This window comes from Macaca nemestrina, chromosome X (assembly GCF_043159975.1).
Source record: "Macaca nemestrina isolate mMacNem1 chromosome X, mMacNem.hap1, whole genome shotgun sequence".
Classification (NCBI taxonomy): domain Eukaryota; kingdom Metazoa; phylum Chordata; class Mammalia; order Primates; family Cercopithecidae; genus Macaca; species Macaca nemestrina.
Genome location: NC_092145.1, coordinates 86,474,708 through 86,500,596, shown reverse-complemented (window position 1 = coordinate 86,500,596; position 25,889 = coordinate 86,474,708). Strand labels below are relative to the sequence as shown.

Below are 25,889 nucleotides of genomic sequence, written 5' to 3'. Positions count from 1 at the left end.
AGACCCTCTCTCTAAAAAACTAAAAGTTAAAAAAATAAAAAAACTTATCCTCTCTTCCTGACATAGAAAAAGGTGACTCAAAGAGCCCTTTGCTCTGTGCTCCAGGGAATGTGAGTACAGCTGCCTGATGCCTGCTAGGAAGCCTGACTCTCTTCCTTATATCAGATTGACTAGCCAGAAAAGCAGATGTCATGTCACTCAAAAGACTCCACATGCAGAGAGGGGCCTCAGCACCTGTTCATTATTATATTTAATGCTCTATTTTGCAGTTTGTTTCTTCTGCTTATAATAGACAATAGAACAAAATTAAAAACAGCATGGAGCCAGGCACAGTGGCTCATGCCTATAATCCCAGCACTTTGGGAGGCCAAGGCAGGTGGATGTCTTGAGGCCAGTTCAAGTGGAGCCTGGCCAACATGGTGAAACCCCATTTCTATTAAAAATACAAAAATTAGCTGGACATGGTGGCACATGCCTGTAGTCCCAGCTACTTGGGAGGCTGAGGCAGGAGACTCGTTTGAGCCTGGGAGGTGGAGGTTGTGCACCACTGCACTCCAGCCTGGGCAAGAGAGAGAGATACCATCTCAAAACAAACAAAACAAACAAAAAGAAACCAGCATGGGCTTTGCAGACCGGAGACCTACAGACTAGGGTTTGAGCTCAGCCTCACCACTTACTATGTGACTTTAGTTGGGCAAGTCAGTTAAATGTATGTGGGTCTCAGTTTCCTCACTGGCAAAATGGGCGGGGGGGGGGTGGTAGATTAAATGAGGGAATGCTTTGCAAAGTGCACAGTATATAATAACTAAAAGTGTAGATGCATCAAAACTTTAATCCCTGGGTTCTAGTGTCAAAATTCTTCAGCATTCTGGGATAAGAAAAAAACACACTTAAGAATAAACATCAAATGTAGTACTTATCATGAGCCATGCATAGCACCAGGTACAAGAAACATAAATTGATCCTAGCCCCTACCCACGGGGACAAACTGTTTGCAACTGCTTGAGTTGGGGATATTATTTGCATAAAAGGGAAGCCACAGCCAACATTAATTTTCCTCTTCCTACTGGAACTGAGGCTATCAGGAAAATGAGTGACAGTCTCGTGGTTACTGGCAACAATATATACTTTCAGAACCATCTCAACTGGGATCATCCATTTTTATCAAAGAAATGATATAGATTCACAAATCGAAATTATGAGGGTCAAATGATAATCTCTCAATTTTGAAATAAGGAAACAAGCTAAGTCCTTTATTCCCTGATTTTTAAAAAAATGCCCTCATCATTTAGTCTGATTGTTATGATCCCAGTCACTGCTAGTTTTGTTCACATGATATTGTAATTCACCATTCAAGTTCCTTTCTAGCAATCTGATCATTTTGCAAAATTCTATTCTATTACTAAGTATCTAACACATAGAAATAAAAGGTTGAGATAAAATCTAGAAACAGATTTATTCTGTTTATTTTGGTACAACCACCCAACTATAAAGCATGTCTTTCTCCACAATAATACCAAATGCACTCATTTGAAATTTTAATGGTTAAAATTCTCCTCTGATAAAACTGCTCAGGTTCAAGTAAAAAAAGAAGGCACTTGGGAGAAACAAACACAACGAAGTCCAAAATGTGCAAGCCTTAGCTCTAAGATCTGAAAGGTGATAATCACACTATTTCCAGTTCATATGAGTATCTGTAAAGTAGGGAAGGTCTGCATCATTTTTGCACCAAATGGGAGGAAATGACTTTCTAATACACCATGACCCTCCACCTCATCTTCCCTCCCTCAAAAATGTGTGCGAATTCATTTGTTCTTTTATGTGATATTAGGAGATTTAACAAAGAATGAGCTTTGTTATCCTTTCCTTCTTGCAGGATCACCAAATGTTGACCTTTTGCACATATGATAGCAAATTAAATCCCAGGAGAGACTTTTTCTTCCTAGAGCAAGTGAGGCAAAGCTGACAGAAGCTTGCACAGAGAAAAGCAGCACTGGGCCAGGTCTAGCAGGGATCCCTGGGAAGGGCAGTCAGAAGAGCTGGCTTGAATAGACTCACAACAAAGTCCTGAATAGACTTACTCATTGTCATCAACGTGGGATGATGGAAGAAAATAAAAGACCTACCCAGGCTAAGCATCTGGCACGTGGAGACATTGCCAATTCACAGCGGCACAGCTTACCTTTCATTAGTTTCTATATCAAAACAGAACCTCTTGTCGATAGACTCCGTCTTCCTTCTCACACAGTACTTCAGTGTTAAGTCCAAGGGCCCCTGGTATGAAACAAGAATTAACAGGCAATTTTTTTAAAAAGACACAGAAGCTGTTTCTGCTTCCTACAGTGTCTTCAGTGTCACTTGGAAGGCGTCTGGTCAAGGCAGCAGGAGCAATGTGTAGACTCACTGAGAATCTTGTCCCTTCAAACAGTATTTGCAGCAAGATGGCAGATGGTTTCTCCCCGCTCCAAGAATCAATGGCTGAGACCAGGAGAAATTGTTCAGAGTCATCCAGCACTCTTTCCCAAGAAGGAAGACTTAACAGGAAGCTCAATACACATCATGTAAGGGGAGTGTAGGAGAAATGGGCTGCCTGAATGGCATTAAGTGTACAGAATAAAATTTTCATGAGGCCTCTAGGGAGGGAAATTGTGACAGGGTAAGTGGATGTCTAAAACCTCCCTTAGAAAGTCAGAGGGTAGCTGAGCAAGGAAGCTTCCATTAAAGTGGCAGATGAAGGAGGGGAGAAAAACATTTCTGTCCCCCAACATCCAGACTCTTTAGGATGACAGAAATCACAAACTTAATTGCTCCAAAGGTAGTGCAAAAGTAGAGGAAATAGTAAATGTGTATTAGTCATGGTGGCATTTGATATTTCATATGTGCGGCAAGGACAGGTGGCCCACTTTAGTCCTGTAGGTAATTAAGGGAATTAAAACCCGCTGTGTCCACAGACTAAAATTCTGCAGTCTCACCTTGTTCAGATTCCCTCTCTTATCTCAACAGAGATCATGTGATAAAGGAAAGACAAGCAACATTTATCACTTACTGTGTGCCATATATTACACACTACATATTCTTTTTTTTTTTTTGGAGACGGAGTCTTGCTTTGTCATCCAGACTAGAATACAATGATACAGTGGTGCGACTTCAGCTCACTGCAACCTCCGCCACCCAGGTTCAAGCGATTCTCCTGCCTCAGCCTCCTGAGTAGCTGAGATCACAGGTGCGCACCATGCCCGACTAATTTTTGTATTTTTAGTAGAGATGGGATTTCACCATGTTGGTCAGGGTGGTCTCGAACTCCTGACCTCGTGATCCACCCACCTCAGCCTCCCAAAATGCTGGGATTACAGGCATGAGTCACCGTGCCCAGCCTATGCCAGGTATTTTTAAGCCACTTTTCTTGTTAACAACCATTATAGAGAAGTGACACTTAAAGAGGTAAAACGGCATACTCAAAGTCATCCAAATTGGTATAGCGGAAATAACAATATACTAGAAAGCTTAAGACCTAGGGTCTTGTCTCAGTTATGCCATTTACCAGCTATGTGACCCTGGCCAAAACACAGCAGGTCATGCCTGTAATCCCAGCACTTTGGGAGGCCAAGGCAGGTGGATCACCTGAGGTCAGGAGTTGGAGAGCAGCCTGGCCAAGACGGCAAAACCCTGTCTCTACTAAAAATACAAAAATTAGTCAGGCACAGTAGTGGGCGCCTGTAATCCCAGCAACTTGGGAGGCTGAGGCAGGAGAATCGCTTGAAACCAGGAAGCAGAGGCTGCAGTGAGCCAAGATCGCGCCACTGTACTCCAGCCTGGGTGACAAAGCAAGATTCCGTCTCAAAAATAAATAAATAAATGAATAAATAAATAAATAAATCATATTCCATCTCCAAGTCTTAACTTCACAATCTATTAAATGGGAATAACACAACCCACTGTGGTATCTCAAGTTAGGAAACACTGCCCAGGTGCCTAGATACTATGACATACAAACTGGCCCATGTGGCTCATTACCCAATACTTCTTGCTCGTCAGCACACTCAACCACTTGCAGGCCAATCTGTCCTTGCTCCTGCACTATAACAACTCAACTCTAAATTAATCCTTCAGTATGCTTTCCTACCCCCAAATTTGGGATGCCACGCATTAGTCTTTCAAAATGAGGGTTATGAGCAAAGTCACAGACTCACTCTATCTCTTTAAATTCTCAATGCCCTCAGCTTCAATGGCATTTCAGCTCAGGGACCTAGGCCCTGACCATCACTCCAATCTCATCTCCAGTGACTGCTCAACAGTTTAATGCCCCTACAATGCAAAAGTACTCTTATTTCACACACGTATCATGCTATTTCAAGATTGCATGACTTTGCCTATATTAATCCCTCCACCCAAAATGACCTTGTCTATCTTCTTTGCCTGACTAAACTCTTACTTATTCTACAAACTGCAGTTCAGCTTTCACTTCCTCAAAAATCCTTCTTCAAACCAACACATTGCCCACTATGTGCTTTGCACATAATATTAAAATGTCCTGTTTTTAGGTTTAATTTCACCACTTGACTAGGAAGTCTTCAAAAACATGAACAGTGTTTTATTCATCTTTATACCTCCAGTACCTTGCAAATACTTAGTGCTCAATAAGTGTTTATGAACTACTTTATCATCCTTACCACTTTTCTGATGAGGAAACTAAGACTGAGCAACATTAGGCAATTTACTCAAGGTCAAAAAGCTACCAGACCACAGAGCTAAAATTTAAACACAGGTCTGAAGATTCAAAATGCAGTACTCCTGACCACAAATTCCTAACAGGGAAGGGATGAAGATCTAACAAATTATCATTTGAGAAGGTGATCAGAAAATTGAACATGACAACACAGATGAGAGCTGACAGGCTAAAGTAGTAGAACCAACACTATAGTAAGTGCCATAGTCAGAAAGATGGCCAATTCCTGCATCTTCAAATTGGTCTCACTTCCTACACAAATTGGGGGCACTGACTTCACATAGCTGCTAGGAGGGCAAAGGAGGAGCATGAATATGACAGAAGGGTCTAGTTCATTGTCTGGCACACAGCAGTTATTCAAGAAATAGTGGCTTTTGTAGTGTTCTTATTATGGTATCATTTATTTGTAAAATTTATAATTGTAAAATACAAACTAGTATTAGGAAGTGAAACAGAGAACTTTCAGGAAGAAACCACTTCCAACTCCAATTTGGGGAAATCCAATTAACTCCCACCACCTCCCTCTGCCTTGTAAGTGAGTAACTAAGTTCTCCTTTCCATTCCATAAGGAATACCACATTAAAAATGCTCAGGCCACCACCATTGCAGTTTTGCAAGCAGCTACTCGATAAAAAGAGAAGAGGGAAAGAAAAACTAAAAGGAGGGCTTGCTGGCATCTGTCAGGAGGATATGAAAGTGGTATCTGCTGACTCTGTCTCGGGGTTTGCAATAAAGCACCTCCGAGCAGCCTCAGAAAAAGTGCCTAAATGAAATTATTGTCTACAAGAGGAGCTTTCCTCTCTGGTATTTGAAAAGTAATGTGTGTAGAAAAATAAAATAAAGAGACTGCAGGCCAGTGTTGCTTATAAGCACTTCCTAGTCAGATTAATCAGCTAAGTTCTGACTGACTTGGAACAAATCAGTGCTAAAACACAGGATGAATTTATTGGAACCACATTGAAAGGTGCTTTGGCAATTGGCAGACTGGAAACTGAGGAGGGTTTTGAATGAGTAACTGGCCCATGATAAAAGCACAGTAACTGGTGCCGTGGCTCACACCTGTAATCCCAGCAACTTGGAAGGCCAAGGAGGGAGGACCACCTGAGGTCAGGAGTTCGAGACCAGGCTAGCCAACATGGTGAAACCCCATCTCTACTGAAAATACAAAAATTAGCTGGGTGTGGTGGTGTGCACCTGTAATCCCAGCTGCTCAAGAGGCTGAGGCAGGAGAATCGCTTGAACCTGGGAGGCAGAGGTTGCCGTGAGCCAAGATTGTGCCATTGCACTCGAGCCTGGGCGACAACAGTGAAGCTCCATCTCAAATAATAATAATAATAATAATAATAACAACAACATAGCTGAGGATTCCAGAAACTCTGTTTGATACAACATCTTCTACCATCCCATCACTGAAGCACATTAAAGCAGGGAGGTAAATCTTGTAGTTAAAAGACCATCCTCACTCCAAAAAAATTTCAGTAGCCTGCAAGCACATTTCCATCCTCTCTAATTCAATATGAGCAAGCCACACAAAAGAGATCTTCCATGAAAAGGAACAGCAAGGGAGAGAAACTGTCCCAATTTTTCTCCAAATTCCTCCCTACCTAAATTGGGTCTTCGTGTACTACTTTCAATGCTAACAAATAACTCTTGAAGCACTTCCAACAAACAATTTGTAAAGAGTGCAAATGCTTAAAAATCATGCACTAAGACCCTGTCTGAGAGCCAGTTAAAGGGGAAAGAGACACATTGAACTACTTTCAGAATATAAACAATCTGTCTAAAGATCAGCTTTTATCTTAAGAAATCCGTGTGTGTGTGTGTGTGTGTGTGTGTGTGTGTGTGTGTGTGTGTGTGTGTAAAAGATCAGGTTCTTCCAGGTGAGAAAACTATGTTTTCAGTGTGCTAAATTTATCTTGTCATTTTCAGGAGTGAGAGGTTTGGAGGGCGGAAAAAGAGAGATTAACTGCTTAAAGATATTTGAGTAGTACATAGAATGTGAGTATTGGTTACTCCAACCGTAGGCCACACACACACTCCTGCAAAAAAAGGAATTTTGGAATTCAATTCATATTTTTAAAACTTGTTATTTTAAAGAATCCAAGAGTAGAGAATTCTTAAAAGTAATTCATCCATATTTTTACATAGCTGACTGTACAATGTGACTGGCACTTGTAAAAATAACTGGTTTGAAAGACTACTGACACTTTCAAAAGGCTTGCTCTAATTAACACAGAAATTTTTCACTCAACTCAGTGCTATCTGACTCAAACTTAGGACAAAATGTACATATAAAGTCATGGCTTCATGTAACAGTGATGAACTTGATGATTTGATACTAAGTCAACATATATTCTTTTCTGAGAAACAGGCATAGATCCATTTCTAAAAATGTGGTGCAAACAAGAACTGACCTGCTTAGCACCTGGCTTCTGTTCCATAGGCGTCATGGTGAGTGTTTTGGTCTCTTTCTCATACTGGCAATAGTATTTCACCCAGGATATTCCTAAAGCCCCTATGAGGACAAGTAAAAGTGAGCAGACAGAGTAACTGTTTTAGCTATATAGGAAGTCAACCCCTAAGATTGAAGCTATTTACACATTGCTCATCAGAGTCAAACTTCAGATCCAGCCCCGCCCTTGCCCTGACTGCCATCCTTCCATAGCCACCTACCTACTGCACACAGGGAGATCCTAACCTTCACCAACTGCTTCCCACAGCTGCTTCTGGCTTGCTCAAAACCTACTCTCCCTGCCATGTTCCCTATAAATGGTATCACCATGTATCCCAGAAGCTGGAGACTATTGTCATTTACTTTACTGTCTCTGTAACTGTTCCATGTGATTGGTCATTGGGTTATGCCCCTTCTAACCTGTACATGACTCTACATATCTCTCTTTTAACTGTCTCCTCCTCTCCATTCCTATTGACACTGAATTAGTTAAGAACCCTATCAGTGTTGTTTTTGTTTGTTTAATTTCTTTTTTTTTTTTTTTTTTTTTTTTTTTGACAAAGTCTTGCTCTGTCACCCAGGCCGGAGTGTGGTGGCGTAATCTCGGCTCACTGCAAGCTCCGCCTTCTAGGTTCACATCATTCTCCTGCCTCAGCCTCCCGAGTAGCTGGGACTACAGGCGCCCGCCACGCCACCATGCCTGGATAACCTTTTGTACTTTTTTTTAGTAGAGACAGGGTTTCACCATGTTAGCCAGGATGGTCTTGATCTGACCTCGTGATCTGCATGCCTCAGCCTCCCAAAGTGCTGGGATTACAGGCATGAGCCACGGCACCAGGCCCAGTGTCTTATTTTTTATTTATTTTTTATGAGACATATTTTTAAAAAACAAAAATTTACTATCTCACCAATTATTTCATTGGCCTTCTCTCTGATTTCCCTATTGTCCCCATCTCTGCTCACTCCATTCTAATTCATTCTCCACTCTTTTGCTAGATTATTTTAAAAATATATCTCTTTTTTTATCATTCCCCTCATTAGAAACCATCCATGGCTTTCTCACTATCTCCACACTCCTTAGCCTGCCTACAATGCCCTTGATAACATGATTGAAACTTACCTTTCCAGCTTTTTCTCTTGGCACCTCACCTCTATGTTCCTGTCTCAATGAATTACTTTTAGTTCCCACATAAAGAGGTAGCCATATAATTTCTAGTCCAAATCCAAGACTTATTTAAGACTGAATGAAGCTGTATTATTAATAATTACATCAGGGCAGCAGGGGTAAAGCAGGACCATTCTTGGACAAGGGTCCTACAAATCAACTATGTCTATCCACAACTCTGCCTCTACTCATGCAGTGGTATACACCTGGAATTCCCTCCCTCCCTCCCTCCCTTTCTCTCTCCCTCCCTCCCTCCCTTCCTCTCTTCCTCCCTCCCTCCCTTCCTTCCTTCCTTTCTTTCTTGCTCTCGCTCTTGCTCTCTTTCTTTCTTTCTTATTTTATTCATTTTTGAGACAGAGTCTCACTCTGTCACCCAGGCTGGAGTACAATGGCACCATCTCAGCTGACTGAAACCTCTACTTCCCAGGTTCAAGTGATTCCCCTGCCTCAGTCTCCCAAGTAGCTGGGATTACAGGCATGTGTCACCACACCCAGCTAATTTTTATATTTTTAGTAGAGATTGGGTTTCACCATGTTGGCCAGGCTGGTGTCGAACTCCTGACCTCCGGTGATATGCCTGTCTCAGCCTCCCAAAGTGCTGGGATTACAGGCATGAGCCACTGTGCCCGGCCATTCTTCCTCTTCTTTACCTATCAAACTCCCACTCATCATTCAAGTTCTAGTTCAAATACCACTTTCTTGGTGAAGCCTTTAGATATATGCCCCAAATACAGTGATCACCACATTTCATTATAATTATTGATATATTTGTCTATCTCTCCCATCGCTTTCTACTTCTTGGTGACAAAAATCACGGTTGATTCATTTTTTCAAGGGTGTCCCCAATGCATTGCACAGTATCTGGCAGAAACAGTGCTCATTAAGCATACATTCAACTGAGGAGCAATGTCATGCCCATATGACAAATCAGAATACTGGAGCACAGAAGGATCACACAGCATACAGCAGTGGTTCTCAACTAAGGGCAATTTGGCCTCCCAGGGGACATCTGGCAACACATTAGAGACATTTTAGGTTGTCACACCTGGAGATTACTATGAGCAAAAAGTGAGGAAAGGCAAGGGATGCTGCTAAATATACTATAATACACAGGACCACTTCCCAGAACTAAGAATTATCCAGCCTGAAATGTCAACAGCACTGAGATTGAGAAATTGTGCAACGTACAGTTGAAGAGATGAACCTGACAAGTGGGAGAATACAGCTTTGCAAATCACCAAAAGCGAACTGCTCTATGCGAAGAAAAGTGTGATAATTTCACTACTGAAGTGCCATGCTTTGTGAATTACAGTGATTTTTGCCACTGGCAGTCTCTGGGTGTGTGTCTTCTGTTTACTCCCCAGATATAATAACTCTGGGCAAGAACTGAATAACAGGTTTGGGGAGTATTCAGTCATAGTTCCAAGGGCAAATAAAATCAAATCGCACATACAGGTGTGCATAATGTTACTGAGGAATTAGGAAAGATCGAATGCTCTACAACATTCAGTGACTAAACAAGTTAACCCACTTTCCTTAGTCACCAACGAAAAACAGATACAGTCTTTCCCACTGGAATCATGATGTTCACTAAGTGCTATAACAGCATCCATGAGCCTGAGCAACAAAAAATTCTGTCTCTACAAAAAATTCAAAAATTAGCCAAGCGCAGTGGTAGGTGCCTTTAGTTGCAGCCACTCAGGAGGCTGAGATAGGAGGACTGCTTGAGCCCAGGAGTATGAGGCCGTAGTGAGCTATTGTGGTGCCATCGCACTCCAACCTGGACAACAGGGCGAGATCCCGTCTTAAAAAAAGAAAAGAAAAGAGCAAACACATGACCCTAATGCAGACGAAAATATAGGGTACTATAGTAGGATCATGGGTTTTGGCATTTCACAGATCTGAATTTAATTTTAGTCCTGACACTTGTTAGTTGTGTGACTTTCAAATGGTGACCTCTCTGAGTCTTAGTGGCCTTATGTGTATGGGTATAAACTGGTTGCAAACATTAAATGAGGCAGTGTTTTCAATGAACTTAGCACCATGTCTGGTACATAATAGGTATAAGAAATATTATTTTTCTACTTCCTTTCCTCTACTTCCCTTTTTTCCAAAAGAGTAATCAGAAGGATTAAAGAACGAATAATACCCATTTTGAATCTCAGAGAAAACCTTAGGTCTTATCACTACACAGCCTTTGTAAGACAAATCTTCAACTTCCTCTCATTTTCTCCTTTTTTTGTTTTTTTGTTTGTTTGTTTGTTTTCAGTATTCCCTGCCTGCGCTCTAAGGGAATTGTAGCTATCAGGGGTCCATGAACAGTAAGGGTGCCCAAAATTCAGAGCCGACCAGTGGCAGTAGTTCCTGGCTTATTGAAACCCAATGGATACCCCTATGTCCCCACACACATTTCTCTTGTGTATAGAGATAGCCTTCAATAGTGGGCTGTCCTGGAAGTTTGCATGTCTGGGGAGCTTCTTTCATCCTTTTCTTAAGTTCTTCCATCTCTTCCCGGGTACTGGAGAAATGATTTCTTGTCTGTCAAGACATCATAATGAAAATCATTATTATCATCATCATTACCATGAAAAAGTATTTCTTGGTCAGAGACTCAGTACAGAGTTTTCCCTGCTTACAGCATGTGCAACCACAAAGCAAAAAAAAGAAATGGTGAATGGCATAGTGAATGGAAAACAAGTTTATAGAGTCTAATGTTCCTAAAGACTACATAGGAAACAAAAATATAACGAGCAATATACTCATAAAATAACAACTGGGAGGCTTTTTACTAATAGGAATCACATAAGGCCCTAATAAGAAATCTTAGAATTCTGAACATGACTGATATCCTGCTTTACAACAAGGGAGATGTCAGACAAGGTTCCGAAAGGTAGCATTCTCATAGCAACTTCCAAGTTGTGTCTCAAAGTTATAGCCTAGTTGATACTAAATCAAATTCTGGTCAAGAAGATAAAATAAATGAGAGGGTGCTCTCTTGGGAGAAGGGCTGACAGTAGCTATGTTTTCATACTCACAAATACCAAAACCTAATGATGAGAATAAATCTATTCAAATCTACACAACTAAAACATGATGGTAAGACATGTGTTGAAATGTGGGTATGAAAATCACTACAGGTAAGTTTTTAGTACCCAGTCTTAAAATTACGACATGATGTTAGTGAGAAAGGTGATCTGTGCTGCCCATCTAGTTGGCCCATGCTTATCCTGTAAATAAGTCACCCATATGTATACATGCAAAGACTTGTTGTTACATTTGTACACATCAAGTGATATATAGAGGAAGATTCAAGGGATTAACTTGGTTGTAGTGGGAAGATGTTGTAAATCAGGAAATTCTGGAGAATGTGAGAGCCCCTAGTTCCTTTCTGCAAGGAGAGTATATAGAAAGAAAAAATAATAACAACTGTAAATCCCAGTCCTCCTAAACAACCAAGGGGGGCTTATTTTCACTATAACTTACCAGCATTTTTCATCTAAAACTACATCTATATATTTCATGCAATTTAACATCCATTCTAAAGTCACCAACTCAGTAATGCCTTCTCTGACTCTACCAGGTAGCCAAACGCTCTGAACTTTTTAAAAACCTTTGGCCTTGATTCTATTACAGCACTTATCATTATGGATTATGATTTATCTCTGTTTATTTCTGTCTCCTACAAGAAACTGTATGTTCCTTCAAGACAGAAAAACTTGCATGCATCCTCATGGCATGTCCAGTGCCTTTCACAATGCCTGGCACAGAGCTTATGTTCATTTTTTCCATAAACACTTGTTTAATCTGGGTTGAATAAAGGAACATGTAAAAGAATATATGTGAAAAGGATGGGAACACTGTGCCTACATACCCATCTGTAAGAACCAGCATGACAAAGAAGGTACAGAAAACCTTTAAAAATAATTTATGTGATGCTACTAATAAGTACTAAGAGAAGACAAAATGAGTGTTTGTGGTAATAAAGTCCACAGTGAGAGTGTTTTGAATGAGCAGGGAAGTAACTTAAGGCCTGGGCTCAAATAAGCCTATAGCTGTGTCCTGATCTTAGAGAGATGCAGCAAATTAGCAATACTTAATAAATATTGCATAGATGAAGGTATTGGTGTGTGGAAGGGTGGGTTTGAACAGCAGTCAGCCTCAAAAACAGGAAAGAGGTGAAAGTGGAAGAGCAAGAACAGTCTGATACACTAAATATTTGTGATCCACACCAGTATATCCCAACAAATTGGCTAGGATGCAGTAACCTAGAATTCCAAAAATCAAGGTTGCTGGGGCTGAAATTCAATTGGAATGAAAAGACCAGTGAGAAAAATCCACATGCAAACTCACATTCTGTAAACTGAGCTGGAGCTGCTGTTTGTATGGGAGGAAATCCTGTGTGAGCTCCACAGTCAGGCTGTTAGAAATGAACAGACTATGAAGAAAGGCCAAGACCTAGGGAAAACATGTAAAAATAACTTTATCACCAGTATCTTCTAATAAACTAAATAAAAGAAACATGAACTCACCAAAAAACTCCATGGTGTGGCTGGGCATAGTGGCTCACACCTGTAATCCCTGCACTTTGGGAGGCCGAGGTGGGTAGATCACAAGGTCAGGAGTTTGAGACCAGCCTGACCAACATGGTGAAACCCCATCTCTACTAAAAATACAAAAATTAGCTGTCCGTGGTGGCATGCGCCTGTAATCCCAGCTACTTGGGAGGCTGAGGCAGGAGAATCGCTTGAACTCGGGAGGCAGAGGTTGTAGTGAGCCAAGATTGCACCACTGCACTCTAGCCTGGGTGACAAAGTGAGACTCTGTCTCAGAAAAACAAAAAACAAACAAACAACAACAACAACAACAACAAAAAAAAACTCCATGGCGTTTACCCAGTATAGCAGTCAAATACAAACTAGTCTACACATCACTGTTTTCATATCAGGTTAAACATTTACCCTTGACTCAGCTTCAGAAAATAAGAACTATTAAGAAATTTATTAACCCAGAGCTTGCTCAGATCTCATATAAAGACATTCATCATTTGAACAGTATGTGAATGAATTGCATCTTTCCTCTATATATCCTCAGCAACCACAAACAATAGGTGCTCAATAAATATTTCTTGAATGAATGAAAGTAAATAAATAAATGAATAAAGCAAGATTTTCTACCTTACTTTAATGAACACTGTCATAATACTAAAAGATCAAAAGAGTCTAAACCAACTTTAAAATTAGAAATGATTCACAGGGTTGCAGAAAAAGACATATAAATGATATATAATATATATTTGTGTAAATTTTCAATCCCATTAAAAATCAAATACACGGGCTGGGTACGGTAGCTCATGCCTGTAATCCCGGCACTTTGGGAAGCCAAGGCAGGGGGATCACTTGAGCCCAGGAGTTGGAGACCAGCCTGGGTAACATAGTGAAACCTTATCTTTACAAAAACATACAAAAAATTAGCCCGGTATGGTGGCACGCATCTGTAGTTCCAGCTACTCAGGAGGCTGAGGTGCGAGGATCACTTGAGTCCAGGAGACAGAGGTTGTAGTGACCCAAGATAGCACCACTGCACTCCAGCTTGCGTGATAGTGAGACCCTGTCTCAAACAAATATACGGAAATGGAAAAATCTACACAAGACAGAAGTAAATGGAATGAAAAAACGTGAAATGGAAAAAACTACACAAGACAGAAGTAAAAGTAGTAGAATAAGAAGTCATTGACTGCAAGGGACATAAGTCCCTAGCACAGTACCTGGTATATGAGAGAGACTTTTAGAGGCTTCTGAAAGTATGAGAAGAAGGAAGGGAAGGAAACAAAGTAATAGGAAGAGTGGTAGAGAAATTCTGGAAGGGAGGGGGAAGGAGAGAGGAAAAAAAGGAAAGAGAAAGAAAATAGCCACAGAAAAAGAGAGAAAGGGTTAGGGGGAAAGAGAGAAATATATATACTAAAGAACAAGAAAAACATAAGTTAGACTATGTTCTAGACATTTCCAATGATTATGTTTCACGTTCTTTGAGATTCTGTTTTTATGATCAAAGTTTGTACATTTACCGGGCATTTGATAAATATTTTTAGACCATTCATCAACAGAGAAAACTTACAGGCTCCACAATATTGAACTTCTTGGACTCCTGAACTTCCTGGATTTGATAAACATAATCAAGAGAGGACTCGAAAAAATTGTGCCTCTCCTTGTCCACCTGTAGGTCTGCCTATAGAAGAAGGAAAACAAACATTACATATTGGGATATTCATGAAAGTCAGTGCTTAAGGACTGAACAGAATGCTAGAGCTAGATGAGCATTTAGCCACCAACTAGTGATGTTACCCTTTATTTTTGAGATAGAGAACCTAAAGCCAAGAGATTAAAAAGTGACTGATCCAGGATTCCAATTTCTGGTCCAACACATAAAAAGCTTGAAGTCATTATACCCATCCTGACAAAAAGAAAAAAGCTGAACAAGTGTAAAATCCACACATTTTCTTATATCCAACAGAGAACTGAAGTCAGAGGAAAATCTACTCCCTCAAAAACTACAGAGACATGAATACAGAGAATAAGAAATTAACAAGGGCAGAATCCCAAGAACAGAAGCATGCTACTATGGCCAATACTGAGAGGATTACAACAGAAAGAACTGCAAGTCTCAAGTCCTATTTAATAAGAAATGAGAAAATCTGAGCACAAAAACAATGATGCCAGAGAAAATTTTAGAGTCAGACAATGACAGCTACAGCAAACTAAGCACAGCCTAGCTCCTAGTCAGATCAACACAAAATCTCATATTAAAGACCTGTTTCGCTCAGGTCCTTTCATCTGAACATCATCGCTGGCTTTCAACAATGAATTACAAGGCATATCAAAAGGCAATAAACACAGTCTGAAGAGAAAAAGAAGCATTGGAATCAAATGTAGGTAAGGCAGACATTGTAGAAATATAAGACTGTAGGCCAAATGCAGTAGCTCACACCTGTAATCCCAGCATTTTGGGAGGCCGAGGTGGGTAGATCACCTGAGGTCAGGAGTTCGAGACCAGCTTGGCCAACATGGAGAAACACTATCGCTACTAAAAACACAAAAAACTATCCAAGTGTGGTGGTGCACTCCTGTAGTCCCAGCTACTCTGGAAGCTGAGGCACGAGACTCACTTGAACCTGGGAGGTGAAGACTGCAGTGAGCTGAGATCATGCCACTGCACTCCAGCCTCGGTGACAGAGCAAGACTCCATCTTAGAAACAAACAAAAAAGAAATATAAAACTAAATTTAAAATAATTACAATTAATATAAGGGCTCTAATATAAAAAGCGGACAGCACATAAGAACAGATGGGTAATAGCAGCGGGCAGATGAAAACTGCAACAAAGAATACACAGGAAAGACTAGAAATCAAAAACACTGTAGCAGACATGAAGACTACTTTTAAAGGGTTCACCAGTAGATTGAACAAGACTGAGGAAAGAACAAGTAAGCTTAAATACGTGTCAACAAAAATGTGGGAAACTGAAATGCAAAGAGAAAAAAAAAAATGAAAAACATTGAGTAGAATATTCAGGAACTGATGAACAATTACAAAAGATGTTAATATATGCATATTCAGAGTATCAATAGGAGAAGAAAAAGAGACAGAAACAGAAGAAATACTTCAAGCAGGAGGGCGGAGCAAGATGGCCGAATAGGAACAGCTCCAATCTCCAACTCCCAGCGCCAGCGACACAGAAGACCGGTGATTTCTGCATTTTCAACTGAGGTACTGGGTTCATCTCACTGGGGAGTGCCGGACGATCGGTGCTGGTCAGCTGCTGCAGCCCGACCAGCGAGAGCTGAAGCAGGGCGAGGCATTGCCTCACCTGGGAAGCGCAAGGGGGAAGGGAATCCCTTTTCCTAGCCAGGGGAACTGAGACACACAACACCTGGAAAATCGGGTAACTCCCACCCCAATACTGCGCTTTAAGCAAACAGGCACACCAGGAGATCATATCCCACACCTGGCCGGGAGGGTCCCACACCCACAGAGCCTCCCTCATTGCTAGCACAGCAGTCTGTGATCTACCGGCAAGGCAGCAGCGAGGCTAGGGAAGGGGCGCCTGCCATTGCTGAGGCTTAAGTAAGTAGGTAAACAAAGCTGCTGGGAAGCTCGAACTGGGTGGAGCTCACAGCAGCTCAAGGAAACCTGCCTGTCTCTGTAGACTCCACCTCTGGGGACAGGGCAATAACAAACGCAGCCGAAACCTCTGCAGACGCAAACGACTCTGTCTGACAGCTTTGAAGAGAGCAGTGGATCTCCCAACACGGAGGTTGAGATCTGAGAACGGACAGACTCCCTGCTCAAGTGGGTCCCTGACCCCTGAGTAGCCTAACTGGGAGACATCCCCCACTAGGGGCAGTCTGACACCCCACACCTCACAGGGTGGAGTACACCCCTGAGAGGAAGCTTCCAAAGCAAGAGAATCAGACAGGTACACTCGCTGTTCAGAAATATTCTATCTTCTGCAGCCTCTGCTGCTGATACCCAGGCAAACAGGGTCTGGAGTGCACCTCAAGCAATCTCCAACAGACCTACAGCTGAGGGTCCTGACTGTTAGAAGGAAAACTATCAAACAGGAAGGACACCTACACCAAAACCCCATCAGTACATCACCATCATCAAAGACCAGAGGCAGATAAAACCACAAAGATGGGGAAAAAGCAGGGCAGAAAAGCTGGAAATTCAAAAAATAAGAGCGCATCTCCCCCGGCAAAGGAGCGCAGCTCATCGCCAGCAACGGATCAAAGCTGGACGGAGAATGACTTTGACGAGATGAGAGAAGAAGGCTTCAGTCCATCAAATTTCTCAGAGCTAAAGGAGGAATTACGTACCCAGCACAAAGAAACTAAAAATCTTGAAAAAAAAGTGGAAGAATTGATGGCTAGAGTAATTAATGCAGAGAAGGTCATAAACGAAAGAGATGAAAACCATGACACGAGAAATACGTGACAAATGCACAAGCTTCAGTAACCGACTCAATCAACTGGAAGAAAGAGTATCTGCGATTGAGGATCAAATGAGTGAAATGAAGCGAGAAGAGAAACCAAAAGAAAAAAGAACAAAAAGAAATGAACAAAGCCTGCAAGAAGTGTGGGATTATGTAAAAAGACAAAATCTACGTCTGATTGGGGTGCCTGAAAGTGAGGGGGAAAATGGAACCAAGTTGGAAAACACTCTTCAGGATATCATCCAGGAGAACTTCCCCAACCTAGTAGGGCAGGCCAACATTCAAATCCAGGAAATACAGAGAACGCCACAAAGATACTCCTCGAGAAGAGCAACTCCAAGACACATAATTGCCAGATTCACCAAAGTTGAAATGAAGGAAAAAATCTTAAGGGCAGCCAGAGAGAAAGGTCGGGTTACCCACAAAGGGAAGCCCATCAGACTAACAGCAGATCTCTCGGCAGAAACTCTACAAGTCAAAAGAGAGTAGAGGCCAATATTCAACATTCTTAAAGAAAAGAATTTTCAATCCAGAATTTCATATCCAGCCAAACTAAGCTTCATAAGTGAAGGAGAAATAAAATTTTTCACAGGCAAACAAATGCTGAGAGACTCTATCACCATCAGGCCTGCCTTATAAGAACTCCTGAAGGAAGCACTAAACGTGGAAAGGAACAACTGGTACCAGTCACTGCAAAAACATGCCAAATCATAAAGACCATCGATGCTAGGAAGAAATTGCATCAACTAATGATCAAAATAACCAGATAACATCATAACGACAGGGTCAAATTCACAGATAACAATCTTAACCTTAAATGTAAATGGGCTAAAAGCTCCAATTAGAAGACACAGACTGGCAAATTGGATAGTCAAGACCCATACCGAAAATGGCCATACTGCTCAAGGTAATTTATAGATTCAATGTCATCCCCATTAAGCTACTAATGACTTTCTTCATAGAATTGGGAAAAACTACTTTAAAGTTCATACAGAACCAAAAAAGAACCTGCATTGCCAAGACAATCCTAAGCCAAAAGAACAAAGCTGGAGGCATCACGCTACCTGACTTCAGACTATACTACAAGGGTACAGTAACCCAAACAGCATGGTACTAGTACCAAAACAGAAAGATAGACCAATGGAACAGAACAGAGCCCTCAGAAATAATACCACACATCTACAATCATCTGATCTTTGACAAACCTGACAAAAAGAAGAAATGGGGAAAGGATTCCCTATTTAATAAATGGTGCTGGGAAAACTGGCTAGCCATATGGAGAAAGTTGAAACTGGATCCCTTCCTTACACCTTATACAAAAATTAATGCAAGATGGACTAAAGACTTAAATGTTAGACCTAAAACCATAAAAACCCTAGAAGAAAACCTAGACAATACCACTCAGGACATAGGCACGGGCAAGGACTTCATGACTAAAACACCAAAAGCAATGGCAACAAAAGCCAAAATTGACAAATGGGATCTCATTAAACTAAAGAGCTTCTGCACAGCAAAAGATACTATCATCAGAGTGAACAGGCCACCTACAGAATGGGAGAAAATTTTTGCAATCTACCCATCTGACAAAGGGCTAATATCCAGAATCTACAAAGAACTTAAACACATTTACAAGAAAAAATCAAACAACCCCATCAAAAAGTGGGCAAAGGATATGAACAAACACTTCTCGAAAGAAGACATTTATGCGGCCAACAGACACATAAAAAAATGCTCATCATCACTGGCTATCAGAGAAATGCAAATCAAAACCACAATGAGATACCATCTCACACCAGTTAGAATGGTGATCATTAAAAAGTCAGGAAACAACAGGTGCTGGAGAGGATGTGGAGAAATAGGAACACTTTTACACTGTTGGTGGAACTATAAACTAGTTCAACCATTGTGGAAGACAGTGTGACGATTCCTCAAGGATCTAGAACTAGAAATACCATTTGACCTAGCCATCCCATTACTGGCTATATACCCAAAGAATTATAAATCATGCTGCCATAAAGACACATGCATACGTATGTTTATTGTGGCACTATTCACAATAGCAAAGACTTGGAACCAGCCCAAATTTCCATCAATGATAGACTGGATGAAGAAAATGTGGCACATATATACCATGGAATATGATGCAGCCAGAAAAAAAGGATGAGTTCATGTCCTTTGTAGGGACATGGAAGAAGCAGGAAACCATCATTCTCAGCAAACTATCACAAGGACAGAAAACCAAACACCACATGTTCTCAGTCATAGGTGAGAATTGAACAATGAGAACTCTTGGACACAGGGTGGGGAACATCATACACCGGAGCCTGACATAGGGTGGGGGAAGGGGGGTGGGATAGCATTAGGAGATATACCTAATGTAAATGATGAGTTAATGAGTGCAGCACACCAACATGGCACATGTATACATATGTAACAAACCTGCACGTTGTGCACATGTACCCTAGAACTTAAAGTATAATAATAAAAAAAAAAAGAAGATGATATCAATGAAATGAACAACAGGAAATCAACAAAACCAAAAAGCTGGTTCTTTGAAAAAAATCAATAAAATTGTTAATATTTTAGCCACATTAAATAAGTAAGAAAGAGTAAATATACAAACAACTAGCATCAGAAATAAAAGAAGGAAAAAAATGAGATCCTGTCATTTGCAACAACATAAATGGAACTGAAAGTTATTTGTTAAGTCAAATAAGCCAGGTGCAAAAAGACAAGATCTTTAAGAGCAGAAGTACAAAACACTAATGAAAAAAATCAAAGGTCAAAATAAATGGAAAGATATTCCATGTACATATTAGGTTGGTGCAAAAGTAATTGTGATTTCTGCCATTACTTTCAATAGTACAACACAGAATAGTGACAAGGATGTGGAGCAACAGGAGCTATCATTCATTGTTGGTGGAAATAAAAACTGCTACAGCCAATTTGTAAGACAGTTTGGCAGTTTCTTACAACACTAGATAAAATCTTACCATATGATAGCAGTTGTATTCTTTGGTATTTACTCATCAAAATGTATATCCCTAAAAGCCTGCACACAATTATTTATCACAGCTTTAACAATTGCCAAAATTCAGAAGAAACCAAGAAGTCCTTGAATAGGCAAATGGATAAACTAACCGTGGTACAACCAGACAATGGCATATTATTCAGCCCTAAAAAGAAGTGAGTTATCAAATCAAGAAAAGATATGGAGAAACCTTAAATGCATATTGCTAACTGAAAGAAGCCAATCAAAAAAAGGTTACAAACCATATGATTCCAACTATATGACATTTTGGAAAAGGCAAAAGCATGGAGTCCATAAAAAGATCAGTGGTGTCAGGTAGAGGTAGAAGGAGGGAGAGATAAAGTCCAGGGATTTTTAAGGCAGTGAAACTGTCCTGTACGATATGGTAATGCTGGATATATATTATCATATGTTTGTCAAAACCCATAGAATGTTTAATACATTGGCTCCTCAATTCTAACAAATGTATCACATGAATGCAAGATGATCCTAAAGGGGAAAATGAGAAACTGTGTGACGAGTAAGGGCATATAGAACTCTGTACTTACTATTTAATTTTCTGTAAACCTAAAACTTCTCTAAAGATGAAATCTAAATTTTTTGAAAGTGAGTAACTCAAGGTTCCCCTGCTCATTTTTTATTGAATAAGTAATAAAAGGACATCTACATTATAGCACCAAACACCTAGAACACTCCAGAAGCTGTCCTAGCAAAGTCTCCAATAGTTTGGATTGTGTCCAGGGTCCAGAAGACCACCCCAAGTTTAATAATTCTTTAATAAATCTTTTTTGAGCAGAACTCAAAGGACTCACCAGAGTAGTACTTACAGCTAAGATTTATTTCAGTGAAAGCATACACAGCCGAATGAGCAAAGAGAAAAGGTGTCTGGGGCAAAATGCAGAGGAAGCTAGGTACAAGCTTCCAAAAGATCTCTCATTGTGGTGTCACCGAAGACACATTTAATTCTTCCTTCAACAAATTATAACAACAGAGAGAAAATGTTGTCAGTCAGGGAAGCTCATAAGAGAATGAGTAGCCTAGGGTTTTATTGGGGGGCTAGTTACACAGGCACACTCTGCCCAGCACAACCAACATTCAAGACTACCAGAAGAAAAAGATGTTCAACATAAGCCACATTGTTTGCACAGCCAGGCTTGGCACAGTCAGCCATTCTTACCCATTAAGGGAAACTTCTAAATCAATGTTGGGAGCTGTTTAACAGTGAAGTTCCCAGATGCCATCCAAGGGCTAATTTTGTAAACAGGTCTTTGTAAGCACAGCAGTCTCAGGCCTGTTGACTATTTTCTGCACAGAAACCGTGACACAGAATAGATAGAAAAGGAAAAAAACAAAAGTGGGCAAAAGGAAAATGATAGAAGATCCCAGACTTAATTCCAGTTTATGGAAGGAAAGTAGTCCTCCTTTGCAATACTAACTCCATCCACGACTAAAGTTTTTGGTTTTTTTTTTTTTTTTTTTTTTGAGACAGAGTTTTGTTCTTGTCACCCAGGCTGGAGTGCAATGGCGTGATCTCGGCTCACTGCAACCTCCGCCTCCCGGGTTCAAGCAATTCTCCTGCCTCAGCCTCCCAAGTAATTGAGATTACAGACATGCACCACTACGCCCAGCTAATTTTGTAATTTTAGTAGAGCTGGGGTTTCGCCATGTTGGCCAGGCTGGTTGCAAACTCCTGACCTCAAGTGATCCACATGCCTTGGCTTCCCAAAATGCTGGGATTACAGGCATGAGCCACTGCACACAGCCACACTGAGGCTCTTGACCTATTACCTTCAAGCACCTCAGATGATGTGATGGATATCTATGAAACCAGTTATCAGGAGGTGAGCTCCAGCTCTGCCACAATCTGTGTGACCACAGACAAGATGACAGTTCCTGCCTGTGATATTATTCCATCAGATATCTCTTTTCATATTTGAATCTTTAAAATCTCCATTATTACTGAATCTTTCATTGAACATATAGACCCCTTCTTCCATTAGAAAAATTCTCAATCCGTATATTCTTTCTTTTCCTTCCGTGGTGCCTCTCTTATGGCTCTGACACTTTCCCCTAGATCATTTCCTAGGTCAATAGTTTCCTAAACTGGTTATCCTGCTTATAGTCTCTCCCTGATCTAATTCACCCTACAACCTATGCCAGTTTGAGATTCCTAAAATAGAATTCTACTTATGTCCCTTCCATCCTTTGGGCCATTGGTCTCTGTTTGAAAGGTCCATTCCTCCATTTTCACCTGTCAAACACTTTACCTATTTTTTAATGACCACATCAAATTAGAAGGGCAACATTCTTCCACAAAGGAAATCCCCCACATCCAAACATAAGTCTTCTATTCTCATTTCATACTTCCAACAAAAGCACCATATATACATATTAAAGTGTGTAAAAAATTCTATAAGTATAAGAGTAATGTGTTTTCTTATTTAGTAGCCCAACAGTAAGATGCAGAAGGGCAGGAACCATGTCTTATTGTTTCTGTAGTCATGTTGCATCCTGTACAGTTCCTGAGTTCCTGGCATGTGTTAGGGTCTCACTGAACGGCAGCTTATTTTAACTGAAGCCACTGCAAGTCCCAGGTAAGCAGTAGTCCCACAACAGGACACTCCCTAACCCCCACCAAAAAAAAAAAAAAAAAAAAAAAAAAGGTTATAGAATATCTCAGGGAAAAAAAAAAAGTAGAAGATCTGTTCCTGATCTCTACCAAATACAACACTAGTTTAACTTTATCCTCACATGGATTTTGGACTTGCAATTGAAAGGGACTCTTGACTCCTCTTCTTACAGATAATGGAATGAGGCAAAGAGAGAAGTATCCTATCCAAAGTCACACCCTGAGTTAGTGGAAGAGCTGGCTTAGTACTCAGGGCTTCTGAGTCTCAGGCCACAGTTTTGACTACAAGTGCTACTATCACATGAGGTTCCCTGCTAAGACAAGGTATGGGAAAAGCCTTGCAGTACAAAATTCACACTGTTTCTAAGGCATAGCTAGCAATGAAAGGCAGGGGCAGGCTTTGTGAACATACCTCTTGTAACTGAGATTCTTTCTTTTTTGAAGAGAGGTGTAAGTGCCGATCCAGTAAAGAATAAAACCTCTCACCATCCTTTTCAAATTTCTTTTTCCGCTCCTAAAGGTGGGAAAGAAGGGCAAAGATTAAATGTCTATAGTTGTAACTCTGTCTGCTTAGAAAGGAGAATGAAGGAGATAGTGTCAGCTTTCAGGTGGTCAATCCCTCTAGTTCCTGGGAAGGAAAAAAAAAGCAACAGAGAATTAGCTTTGCATCGGTCTCAGCAGTTTCAACTTCCGGAAATATAACCCCAAACCATTCTGCCTGCAGAAATGGCAGTCCCTATTTTTACAGCTGAAAGCTATGGAAGCTGCTCCTCAAAGAATGATACCTTAAAAGGGCCTGTGCAGTAGATATCTTTTCTTCCCTCCAATATTTTTCACATACATTAACCACTCATTCAAATTTTCTTACAAAGGAAGAAGACGTAATACAAAAGTGAAGTAAATATATGTCATGAAAAGGTTAATCTACAATGCACTTACACAGCTAATAATAAGTAAAACATTTCCAAAGAAATAGGAACCTGGGATTATCTCTTTTTAATGAATTAGTTGGTATTATTTAAGCACTTCACTCCAAAAAGCTGATATTAAAAACAGAGACAAAAAAATCCTGGAAAGTTTAACTAGAAAGCAAGGGTTGCAAAGATTTGTGGCAGATGAAGGACTCAGCCTTTACTCTTCTCGAGTATTAAATTTAATTAAGTTCTCTGCTGCTCAGCACAACTGGAAGAAACACAGCATCTAAAGTAGCACTAACAATGTTCCTTTGTCACAGACTAATGCTGACACTCTACCATTCTCTTAGCACCATGCTGGAAAATCAATGTAAATGGCTTGTGTTGTCTCATGGGAAATTCAAAATCACTGAGCACCTGCAATGTGCCAGGTAGTAGAAGAGGCACAGCAGGGGACCACAAATAAAAGAAAAAAAAATTCACCCATGGTTTATTGCTACAAGCAATCTGTTTCTGGGCAGGAAGCTAGGACAGAGCTGAGTGACCTGTGACATATAAGAAATGTGCTTTTGGCCAGGTGCAGTGGCTCACTCCTGTAATGCCAGCACTTTGGGAGGCCGAGGTGGGCGGATCACCTGAGGTCAGGAGTTTGAGACCAGCCTAGCCGACATGGTGAAATCCCATCTCTATTAAAAATACAAAAAAAAGAGAGAGAGAGAGAGAGAGAGAGAGAGAGAGAGAGAGAGAAATTGGCTGGGCATGGTGGTGTGTGCCTGTAATCCCAGCTACTTGGGAGGCTGAGGCCTACATCAGGCCAGGCACTATGATAGACACTTAAAATCTATTATCTCATTTAGACTTTACAGCCCTGAGAAGCAGATATTGTAAAGGAAATTAAGGTTCAAATAAGGTGAACTAACATCCAAGATCACAGTCCATGTAGCCCAGATTATCATGGGTGGAATAACATTCATGGGGCTTATAAATAATTAGAACGTCTTAGGAATACAACTCGAGAAGTTCCATAACCCAACCCTAACTCAGATACCAAAACAGGAGGTAGACATTTTCACACAAAACATAGGAAGGACAAACTGTTCCTTCAGCTGTTGAATCAATTTAAAGTACCAATTAATTGAGAAAAGCATGAGCCAGAAAACTTTACTGTCTCCACCAAGGACGATAAGATTCTGTAGAATACGTTCTCCTTCAATTCAATTTTTAAATTAAAAACTGAAATATAATTCTCATATCATAAAACTCATCCTTTTAAAGTATACAATTACAATTCAGGTGTTTTTAGCATATTCACAAAGCTGTGCAACCACTGCTGTTATCTAATTCCAAAATATTTTCATCACCCCAAAAAGAAATCTTAATCACACTAGTGGTCACTTTCCATTCCCCATTCTACCCACCTTCAAAAATCCACAGTCTACATTCATCTCTATGGATTTTCCTATTCTACACCTTTCATATTAACTGGAATCTGCACTATAGTCTTTGGTGACGGGCTTCTTACACTTACATAATGTTTTCAAGGGTCATCCATATTGTAGCATGTATTGGTACTCCATTCCTTTTTATGACTGAAGAGTATTTGACTGTATGGATGTACTATGTTTTCTTTATTCTTTTGCAAGTAAATATCCAATAGTCCCAGCACCATTTATTCAAAAGAGTATTCTTTCCCAATTGATCGCTTTTAACATCTTTGTAAATCATCATTGAACCATAAATGTTTGTTTCTGGACTCTCAGTTCTATTCTATTGATCTATATGTCTATCTTTATGTCAGCACCACACTGTCTTGATTACTGTGGCTTTGTAGTAAGTTTTCTTTTGTTTTGTTTTGAGATTGAGTTTCACTCTTGTTGCCCAGGCTGGAATGCAGTGGCATGATCTCGGCTCACAGCAACCTCCACCTCCTGGGTTCAAGAGATTCTCCTGCCTCACCCTCCCAAGTAACTGAGATTACAGGCATG

The 25,889-nt window shown here is 40.5% G+C and overlaps 1 protein-coding gene across 3 annotated transcripts in view; it reads right to left on the bottom strand.

Annotated features, from left to right (window-relative positions):
- LOC105476688 (oligophrenin 1) overlaps positions 1–25,889 on the bottom strand; it is a 368,226-nt gene that overhangs the window by 155,969 nt on the left and 186,368 nt on the right. For all 3 annotated transcript variants that reach the window (XM_011732840.3, XM_011732841.3, XM_011732839.3), the window contains exons 6-11: positions 23,403–23,504; positions 14,458–14,568; positions 12,694–12,798; positions 10,752–10,881; positions 7,141–7,241; positions 2,183–2,274 (exon numbers count right to left, since the gene is read on the bottom strand). In XM_011732840.3, the coding sequence (XP_011731142.1) occupies positions 2,183–2,274; positions 7,141–7,241; positions 10,752–10,881; positions 12,694–12,798; positions 14,458–14,568; positions 23,403–23,504 (641 nt within the window). The remainder of the gene's footprint in view (positions 1–2,182; positions 2,275–7,140; positions 7,242–10,751; positions 10,882–12,693; positions 12,799–14,457; positions 14,569–23,402; positions 23,505–25,889) is intronic.